The sequence below is a fragment of the Strongylocentrotus purpuratus genome, unplaced genomic scaffold (genome assembly GCF_000002235.5).
Source record: "Strongylocentrotus purpuratus isolate Spur 01 unplaced genomic scaffold, Spur_5.0 spur5_scaffold_14, whole genome shotgun sequence".
Classification (NCBI taxonomy): Eukaryota; Metazoa; Echinodermata; class Echinoidea; order Camarodonta; family Strongylocentrotidae; genus Strongylocentrotus; species Strongylocentrotus purpuratus.
Genome location: NW_022145599.1, coordinates 2939656 through 2949626, shown reverse-complemented (window position 1 = coordinate 2949626; position 9971 = coordinate 2939656). Strand labels below are relative to the sequence as shown.

At 36.5% G+C, this 9971-nt stretch overlaps 1 protein-coding gene across 1 annotated transcript; it reads left to right on the top strand.

Moving 5' to 3' along the window:
* Positions 1-688: 688 nt before the first annotated feature.
* Positions 689-8433, top strand: LOC100892988 (methionine-R-sulfoxide reductase B1-A). The gene is made up of 4 exons (XM_003725339.3): positions 689-1094; positions 3864-4006; positions 4561-4681; positions 6717-8433. Exons 1-4 carry the CDS (start codon positions 1040-1042, stop codon positions 6740-6742), a joined length of 345 nt encoding a protein of 114 aa, XP_003725387.2. The 5' UTR covers positions 689-1039; the 3' UTR covers positions 6743-8433.
* The last annotated feature ends 1538 nt before the right edge of the window (positions 8434-9971 follow it).

Genomic DNA, 9971 nt, shown 5'->3' with positions numbered 1-9971 from the left:
TTGTGTTCCGTATGAACCATTTACTGATATGCTATAATAAAAACCATTTTTGAATTGAATTGATACGGGGGTGTGCTGCTCTTTTTCACCAAAAATCCCTCAACATGGGTCCCACTTTTAATAAAAAATACCATTAAAAATGGGTCCTACTTTCAAGTATAGGCCGGACGATTCATTCTCGGTGCCTTATTTCTAATAAAAGATGAAACGGGGTTAATTTTTATAAGCCTATCTAAATATTGTTAGTTTTTTTTTCAAATTGTATTGTAGGGGGTGGGGAGTGGTTCGAGCTTGAGCCCCAAGCCCCACCCCAACTCCGTCACATACAAGATGCTGAACTGGGGCGTTGATGAGTATTACCATAGAAGATGGGCCTCGAAGCAAAGTACCCGAAGCAAAGGGGAAAGCCCTATAATTTTTGATTTGCAATTGATAGTCTATTTCAAATCGACTTAATTTTTATTTATTTCATTTTACACTGTTTTTATTCAAATCACAACTCATTTTTTAATTGGACATCTCGATTTCAATGATATGGATTTTTCAAATTTTTGACAGAGGTCAGTAGACACAAGTTCATGGGCATGGTATTTTTTAAATTGAAAACAGATCTTTTTATAATTGATCAAAGAATACGAAGCCACAACTAACTGATCTGATGCAATGCGTAAACAGTAGATACGTACTGGTTTTGTTTGTGACCGCTATATACCGTGACCTTTTGTCATGAAAGCGGAACTGAAAATACATCCTTGTGTATGCATGACAGTGCTGAAAATATCAGCATATTTGTAGCATTATTATTGTGTAGTATATATATTTCACTTACTGCTACTGGAATGTAAATTTGTTACTGAGTCGTCGGGTACAGTATTCGAGAGAATCGTTCACTGATTCATATCTCGAACTTGAAAGTTGAAGTTGGACTGATCTTGATTGGACTGAGAATCGGATTTGGAAGTTGCTCAACAAGTGAACCAACGTAACAACCTTTGTTTATCTTTTAAAAATCGAGATCTGCTCCCAAATTTGAGCCAAGATGTCGTTCTGCTCCTGGTCTGGTGGTGAGAAGTATAAAGATCATTTTGAAAATGGTGAGTTCTAATTCTTTTATTACAAATCCTCACAAAACTTGTCAAAAGTCACATGAAGAGTAGAAATTTAGACAATTGACAAACATACTCGCTAGTTAATCAGAAGTCTATCCAAAATTTGGCCCGTAACTCCCGCGTGGAGATACCCTACGTACTAAAACATACCGAAAATGAAGTAAATATTCATCATATGTCCAAATAAAGGATATCGATTTAAAAGTTGATATGTTTGTTACCTATTTTGTGTCAATTTTCTTTATCTTTTTCGGAGTATTTTTCCTAAAAAACGATGACTTATAAGTTAGCGACTGTAATCTTAGTTTATGCAGGGCCAGGGCGCGCTGCGCGCTGTCAACTTTGGGGTACGTACCTACTTCGAAGTTCGTGGGAGATTGTATGCAATTTTTTTTGCACAATGGCCGGCCCAGGTCGAAAATCCCTTAGAGACCAATAGAGACCATTAGAAAAATTCTATTGGTCTCTAATGGTTTCTGTTGGAGTCTATTGGTTTCTGTTGGACCCATAGAATTAAATCCAATAGAGACCATTCAAACCATCAGAAACCAATAGAAACCAATAGCACCCATAGACACTAATATAAATAGAAACCAATAGGACCAATAGAAACCAATAGGACCAATAGAAACCAATAAGACCAATAGAAACCAATAGGACCAATAGGACCAATAGGACCAATAGAAACCAATAGGACCAATATAAACCAATAAGACCAATAGAAACCAAAAGAACCAATAGGACCAATAGGACCGATAGGACCAATAGAAAACCAATGAGACCAATAGAACCCAATGGGACCAATTATAGAAACCAATAGGTCCAATAGAAACCAATAGAAACCAACAGCTAAATCTATCTCATGCATATTCATGATTACTTTATACGTGTTCACAGAAAATTACATTCTATCATAATTTGTTTAGCAACTTATGACAATGTACATCAATTTTGTGATTTTTATTTTCTTTCGGCAACTAATGACCAATAGATTATTTGTTTAATCATGTTACAATTTCATTCACGTTTTAGCAATAGATGTATTGATTATAATGATTACTAACCAAGAAACAATTCATGTATGTTTATTATATAGAATAGTACAAGCCTTCACTTGTACTAGGCGTTGTGGCGTGCGCCTGTAATCCAGCTAAAAAGTGGAAGTTACAAACTGATTCAGCCGAGGACGCAGGTTCGAAACTGAGTCACGTCTTTCGGATGGTGACGTTTAAAGGTCGGTCCCAGACGTAAATAATCATATCTGATTGATACACGTCTGTAAAAACCCAATACACACACACACTTAAAATAAAGGATATTCTTAAACTCACTTCAAGTGATCTATGTGATGAAGTTAATGCAATTGAGATTAGAATATACTTTTTTTGGTGGACAGTTGCTAAAATCGATTTTGATTTATCATTATTGATTTACCAATAGAAGCCATTGGACTATTGGTTTCAATAGGGAATTCAGGATATGGGACCATTAGAAACCCATAGGAAGATCTATAATGGACCCACAGGAACCCATAGAAAATATCTAATGGACCAACAGAAACCCATCATAGAAGAAAATATCTAATGGACCAACAGAAACCCATAGAAGACATGGGTGGATGCTGGTCCAATAGAAACTTTCTGTTGGTCCATCAGCATTTCTTTCTGTGGGTTTGTGTTGGTCCAATAGATATTTTCTAATGGTATCTGTGGGTCCATCGATCATTTCACTTTCCCTATTGAAACCATTAGACACCAATAGCTCTAATGGTTTCTGATGGTCCAATAGGATCAGATCCTAATGGAATTTCGACCGGGGGGGGGGGGGGGGGGGGCCGGGTGTTGAGTAAATAACAGAAAAAAAGAAGATTTTATTTGAAGTGCTCGCAAAAAAATTGGATACGATACGGTACGCTGATTTGGGAAGTGCGTGGTGGCGTGAGACTCCCTCCAAATGCAGGAGGGTTGACAGCCCTGGTTTACGGAAGCTAACTGAACACACGCGCACGCTCGCCCCACTGTCGGTACGGTATGCGTGTATTATGCTGCAGTTTGCTGTGAATCCCGTGAAAAAGTGCATATCTTAAGTCTTTGTTTTTAGGAAAAATACTCCGAAAAAGATAAGAAAATTGACACAAAACAGGTAACAAAGATAACGACTTTCAAATCATGACCATTATTTGGACATTTGCTGAATATTTACTTCATTTTGGGCATGTTTTAGTGGTGTCTCCACGCCGGAGTTATGGGTCAAAGTTTGGATAGACTTCTGAACTAATGCCGATAACTTGACTAATTGTGCTTGGGAGAGGGAGAGAGGAGGGGGGGGGGGGGGGTTAGGTGTTAATATAGGTTAATCTTAATTGTTGAATCTCTTATTGAAAAAGAACGAGTAGTTTCGTCAACACTCATTTCTGTATATAAAAAATGTGTATTAATTTTGCTTCACTCACTTTCGAATTTGGACGGTTGTAACTTTAACTGTAAGACTAAGACAAAAATTGATCTAACTTAGATCTACAGTTCATCAAACAAAACTGAGAATCGACAGGTTTAATTAAAGAGTGTATTATCACTCATTTAACTGTAAGAGTAAGACAAAAATTGATCTAACTTAGATCTACAGTTCATCAAACAAAACTGAGAATCGACAGGTTTAATTAAAGAGTGTATTATCACTCATTGCACTCTTAAGTACAAAGTGAATGATTTTGTTTTATGACCAGTTCTCCCACTCTTTTTCTTCATTTACAAGGTCTCTATGTATGTGCGGAGTGTGGCCATGAACTCTTCTCCAGCATGACCAAGTACCAGCACTCGTCTCCATGGCCTGCATTTACCAAGACCGTGAAAGAGGACAGCGTCTCCAAGAGACAAGAAGGATCTGGAGCTCTAAAGGTTGGTACCAGGGGAGAGTAAATGGTTGACAACACTTCTCATCTCTGGAATGTACTCCTGTGGTTATTAATGGCTCTATAACCCATGCTCCGGAAACAATTCATATACGGTCAATTTTCTACACCATCAGAATTTTAACTGTAATTTTGGATCAAATATTACACCTAGCTCTAACATAAAACTCAAATCCGACTGCAACCCTAACCCTAACCCTATTTTTTCGATAAAACAAAGCCCAGAACAAATGTTTGCGAGGGAAATTTCAGATGACCTGTTACCTGTATACTTGTAATATATTCAATTCAGCATTTATTAATTCCAGGAGTTCAGACTGGAATATTTTTTTTCAAGTTTATTCAATGCACTATTAATGTTCTGGTTTGGAAAGTGCATGATTTTAAGAGGGGGTCAGAGAGGGAGGGGGAAAACAAAGAAAGGATGATTTTATCATGTCCAAGGAGGAGGGTAAGTGACCCACACTAAAATCTTACTAATGGCATCTATTTAAAGTTTTAAGCTTGTGTTAATTGTCGTTTCATTCATTCCATCTACAGGTATCATGTGGGAAGTGCGGTAATGGTTTAGGTCATGAGTTCTTGAATGCAGGCCCAGACAGTAACCAGTCACGTTTCTGAATATTCTCGTCTTCCCTGAAGTTCAAGAAGGGGAAGACAGGTAAGAATTGATTTTTGTTCATGAATTCTATTTAAAATTACCTTCAGTGTAGAACTATTGAATATGGAGAAAGGGAAGTGAGAACAAAGAGACGAATAACACTACCTTCATTATAGGTCCAGACAAGGAGTACAAATACGCAATTTTAGGCACACTCAGATACGAAGTGGTAAAGTGCCGCATAGAACGCCACATAGTTTTGAATGTGTAAATGAGCGGTTACTGCGTGCAATAAAGGACATGTATACATGTAGCCAGGGCTCCAAACTTACTCTTTGGAAGGGGATCCGGATTTAACTTTTTACAGTCTGTATGCACGAGCCTTATGTAAAAATTGCAACATTTTTTAATTTTTTTTTTTTTTTTTTTTTTTTTTTTGGGGGGGGGGGGGTCTGGAATTAAGATTTTAGGCACCCATGTGTCCTGGGTGCCTGTCAGTGTCCACCACTGATGTACAGGTGTATCTCTGTATTAATATGTGATGTGGAAATGTGACTCGTATTACACTTATCATCATCATAAAAAATTGCTGCAGTTTTCCATGGCATATCTGAACAAGGCTCTAGTCAGATGACTTCACTATAATTATGGAAGCTGTCATATCATTTGATATTACGGTTTATATACCTCACTTAAGTAATCCAGCCATCTGATTGGTCGAAATTGCATTCATAAACTTCAACTGTTCCTGTAAAATTCCCGGTAACCATGCTTAAAACATTTAATATTTTTAATAACCATGGTTATTAAAAAAATAGGTCAGTCTCCATGGTTACCCCATAGGTTTACATGTTAAAAAATGGTTTGAGCGATGGAGGATACCGTATGTGTGCGAATAATGGTCGGTAATTTCAATACAATTGAATCTCGATCGATCTTACCGACAATTTTATCTTGCATTGTTGACATGAAGACGAAAATAAACTTCCAAAAACAAAAAAAAACAACATCTGCCGATAGATCTTGATCTAAGTTCGTGCCAATATGCATTGCAAAAGTAAAAGAAGAGTCCGTATATGGAGCTTTTGCGAAGCATTCATCACACGCAAAGCCGGTTTCAATCCATTTTAATGTATATATAGTACAAAACTGCCAAGCATGTTAATAACGCGCGATGGCCGAGAGGTCTGAGGCGCTGACTTTAGATACCTCACCTTTTGTACGCAAGAGTTCGAATCTCATCTTGGACCCAAAAAAAAGTATTTTTTATTTTTTATTTTTTAGTCTATTTTTTTTCGGCATATAAAAGTATTAATGACTGCTTTAATATTCGAGAAATAGTTGTTTTTATACGCTCTCGGGAAGGTTACAATTGGGCTATTCCCCTCGGCACGCCTCGGGTAATAGCACAATTCTAACCTTCCCTTGAGTGTATAAAAACAACTATTTCTCTCAAAGCAGTCATTAATACTATAGTATTTAATGGACTGTAAAAGAAAAGGAACCAAGTTTTGTAGATGTTCTCTTTGTCAGCGAAACTTGTTTCGATACTTCCAGTATTATTTGTCACTAGTTGAATGTTGTTTATGTTTGTATTCTGGTACATGTATATTACCTTTACTCCAACAAGCAATTGGTTTTATATGGAGAGGTATTTACCAGCCATCAGTTGACTGGTACATGTAGCTTTTCCTCCATTGATTTCATAATTTATAAATTTCACTTTAGTCAACTGTTTTGCTTGTGCTAACATGATCATTATAAAGCTTATAAATGTTTGTGCACATGTTATCAATTCATGTTGATGTGGATGGCAGATACCGGTATATAAACCTGTAGAACAGGGTCATTAAGGAAATGATGATGTTCTAAAATGTAAGAAAAGGAAGTGGTACTAGGTAGGAGGAAATGATAAATGAACGATGACTACTTACAACTATTACCGGTATTCATTTGATGGATTTCATGGAAAAAGAGGATATTTTGTCAAACATATACAAGGAAAAGGCATATGCGTGTAGTTTTGTGAATTTCAAGCAAAGATGTTGAATGATGTATAACTTTTTTTTCTTCTACTGTTTGTATCTACTCACAGTCAAACAGAAGGGAGCACAATTGTAGTTACATCAAGGTTATCATCAATCGGAACTGGGACATCACTCCTCCATCTAGAAACATGTAGTTAGCAGCTAGTACTGATAAGTAATTGGCGATCGATTACCTTCATTTATGTTAGCCTGCCTTTTAGATTAGCATGCCAAAATTAACCTGCCTAATTTACATATTTCAGCGTTTTTGCACTTTAGTGCAGGTTAAGGACAATAGGCAGGCTAACAAAGCAGGTTAATTATGTAGTCAAAAAGCAGGTTAATTTGGCATGCTAAAAAAGCAGGGCAATTTTGCAGGCTAATTGAGCAGGTTTAAATGATTATGCAGGCTATTTAAGCAGGCTAAAATAAGCCTGCTTTTAAAATATTCAGGTTAAATTATGCCTGCCTAATTTGCATATTTCAGCCTTTTTGCAGGTCAGAGCTTGCTAAGGAATGAACCTGCTTTTTAGCAGCTATGCAGGCTTGAGGCAGGCTATAAGCAGGCCTGCCTTTTCGGTAAGGGCGTGCAGGTCTGTATGAAGACCCCAAGGATCAAGGAACCAGTACCAGTTATGCAAAGTACTCTAAATCTTTAAAAAAAAAGATTTTAGTCTTTAACTACAGGATTTGGCTGTATTAAGGTATATATGTATGTAACGGTGCAATACCAGCCAAGTGTTTTAGCAGTGCAGCAGCCTCCTAAATTACGTTTTAAATACATATTGTGAAATAAACATAGACACATCCTGAGGGCTCTTTACACTGAAAATTTTTTCTTTGTACATTAAAAAGGGAGCATTATAGAATTATGTGAATGGATGCATAAAATCACTGGCTAAGGCTGTAAATAAAATAATTGAATTATATTTTTGATCCTGAATCATTTATCTGGATGGAGATGGGTCCCTTTTTCACAGTTTCTACCATTTATTACATAAATTATATGTATATTTGTTGAAAGTAATAATGAGATATTGTGCAAGTAAGTAAATTTACTGCGCAAGATGAAATGCTACAATTAAATTTATAATAAATGTTGTAGCAATGATGGCTGCGTCAAAGTAGTTTGCTCCTTGCATAATATTTGGTTGTTTGTTTCTAAAGTGCGAAGCAAGATTGGTTGGCAATGGAATAGAATGTTAGGAAGAGGATAAAAATGCTTTGGTCAAATCAGATTAATCAGATAATTCAGTGTCAATTTATACCCCTGTGACAGTGGAATAATGTCCTTTGAATGAACATGATTGGGAGATGATGAAGTTTGACATTTTAGACCTTCATAAAAATGCAGTGGCATAAATACCACCCCTATAAAAATCAATAATAATGATAATGACAACATTTATACGAGTTTGATTCAAATATCCTTGCTGACCAGTTTTGTCTTTGGTTTCGTTCTCTTTTGTCTTTAGTTTATAGAAGGTAATTACTTTGTCTGTGTAGCATAATGATTTACTGCAGTGAAAGCCTTCACGCAACTGTAGTTCTGATGATTTGCCACGATTCTCATCCCTTCTCTAACCCAAACACATAAGAATATATCCATGAACCATCAGTTGGTTTCTGGTGTTTTTATTTTTAAATAGTATTATAATTTGAATGTTACCTTCAGAATTTTTCAGGACCATTACTTTCAGGACTTTTTGACAGAGACATCTTTCATTTGATCATGCATTTAATGGTTTCTGCACCAATTGAAAAGTCTTTATTTGTGTATTTTTATGCCTCCGTTACGAAGTAGCCGGAGGTATTATGTTTTTGGGTTGTCTGTCCGTACATCCCGTTCTCGTGATCGCGTTATCTGAAGAACCGATTGATGTATTCCTGCCAAACTTTGGTCATGTATGTATCTTGCAGAGCCAATGAACTGATAAGATTTTGGGGTCACAAGGTCAAAGGTCAAAGGTCACAGGGCTCATTATGTATGCAAAAACAGATCATGATCGCGTTATCTGAAGAACCGATTGATGGATTCCTGCCAAACTTTGGTTATGTATGTAACTTGCAGAGCCGATGAAGTGATTAGATTTTGGGGTCACAAGGTCAAAGGTCACAGGGCTCATTATGTATGCAAAAACAGATCGTGATCGCGTTATCTGAAGAACCGATTGATGGATTCCTGCCAAACTTTGGTTATGTATGTATCTTGCAGAGCCGATGAACTGATTAGATTTTGGGGTCACAAGGTCAAAGGTCACAGGGCTCATTATGTATGCAAAAACAGCTCGTGATCGCGTTATCTGAAGAATCGATTGATGGATTCCTGCCAAAACCTAGGTCATGTATGTTACTTGCAGAGCTGATGAATTGATTAGATTTTTGGATCATGAGGTCAAAGATCAAAGGGTATATGTATATGAGAAATTGCTTGTAATTAGATATTCTGAGAACCTGTTAATGGATTACAATTGAACTTGTGTTTGAAAAATTTCTTCTGTTTTGGTTTGTAAAATTGGTCTATGACGGAGGCATTATTTTCGACTGCACGCAGTCGAAGTTCCATCTAGTTTTAATGTATATCCTTGAAGCTTATTTAGATTTTAATCAGGAAGAGTGTGTGTTATTTGTACCAAAGTTTACAAGATAGAATGTAGGGGAAATATAAATGGTCATTGAAACTCAAAGTACAAGTCATATTTTTATTCTGTATTTGCCGTATCCGGAGCATTATAGTCTTGTTTCACTACTATGTGTGTGCGACCTGTATGCAATAACTTATACATGTGTGATTTTCAACAGCAGGGATTGTTTAAGTCGCTCTCATTTATTTAAAGAGAGATGAGACGAGGGGAGACAGCAGTATTGACACACAGGCTTCTACAATATTTATAGTTGCAAGATTTCAAGAGTACTGTCCATTGTAAATGGTTATTGAGTACTATGTTTGCGTATCACGGTGTGAATATTTATATCACAAATAATGTCAAAAATATTGTGCTTACAGGTTGGCTCTTGTTTTCGTCCATTTTGTTCTGAATTAATTCAGGCAAAGCACTCAGGCAGATACAGTGTACTGTAGTGTAGTATTTTTAGCTATGCAAGATGCATTTACATCTTGTGGTTTGTGGGTTTTCAAATTTTATGTACCGGTACTTTGTTATAGATGTTCACCTCATTGCATTTCTTGTGATTTTAGTAGCTTGACTGGGTTCTTTCACACTCGGTAGTGTTGCTGGTATTACTATGGTTTTAACAGTTTTTCAGGTTTTTCTTATGTGGCAGTGTGAAATGTTTCAAAAGTTTAGTCTTGATTTCTTATA